A 350-nucleotide genomic window follows, 5' to 3' on the forward strand; every position below is an offset into this window, starting at 1 on the left:
CCAGCTGCCAGAGGGCACCCCGGGGTCCGTGAGCCAGCGGAACCCCTACTCACTATGAGGCGTAGTAGATGGCAACATTCTGCTGGACAAAGGAGCGGACCGGGTGGCTGTGAGATGAGAATGACGAGCGTGAGGAGGGGGACAGCAACTACTGTCCCCTCAGGACCCCCCACCAGCGGACGCGGGTCCAGGCTCCCTCCCTTTTCGGGGCCAGGCTAAGGAGGGACCCTCCACTCACACAAAGGTGAACACAGCAATGATCCCCACCGTCACCAGCAGCTGAAGGGAGATGATGGCGTAGACCTGCGAGAAAGGGGGGGGTCAGCACCCAGACCCCATCCCAACAGGTG

General features: G+C 62.6%; 1 protein-coding gene across 1 annotated transcript in view; it reads right to left on the reverse strand.

Moving 5' to 3' along the window:
- Positions 1 to 350, reverse strand: part of TMBIM1 (transmembrane BAX inhibitor motif containing 1) — a 2,899-nt gene that overhangs the window by 2,063 nt on the left and 486 nt on the right. Inside the window, 2 exon segments of the mRNA XM_010133847.1 lie at positions 54 to 107; positions 239 to 303. Of these exon segments, the coding sequence (XP_010132149.1) occupies positions 54 to 107; positions 239 to 303 (119 nt within the window).

This window comes from Buceros rhinoceros, unplaced genomic scaffold, assembly GCF_000710305.1.
Source record: "Buceros rhinoceros silvestris isolate BGI_N320 unplaced genomic scaffold, ASM71030v1 scaffold24633, whole genome shotgun sequence".
Taxonomy (NCBI): domain Eukaryota; kingdom Metazoa; phylum Chordata; class Aves; order Bucerotiformes; family Bucerotidae; genus Buceros; species Buceros rhinoceros.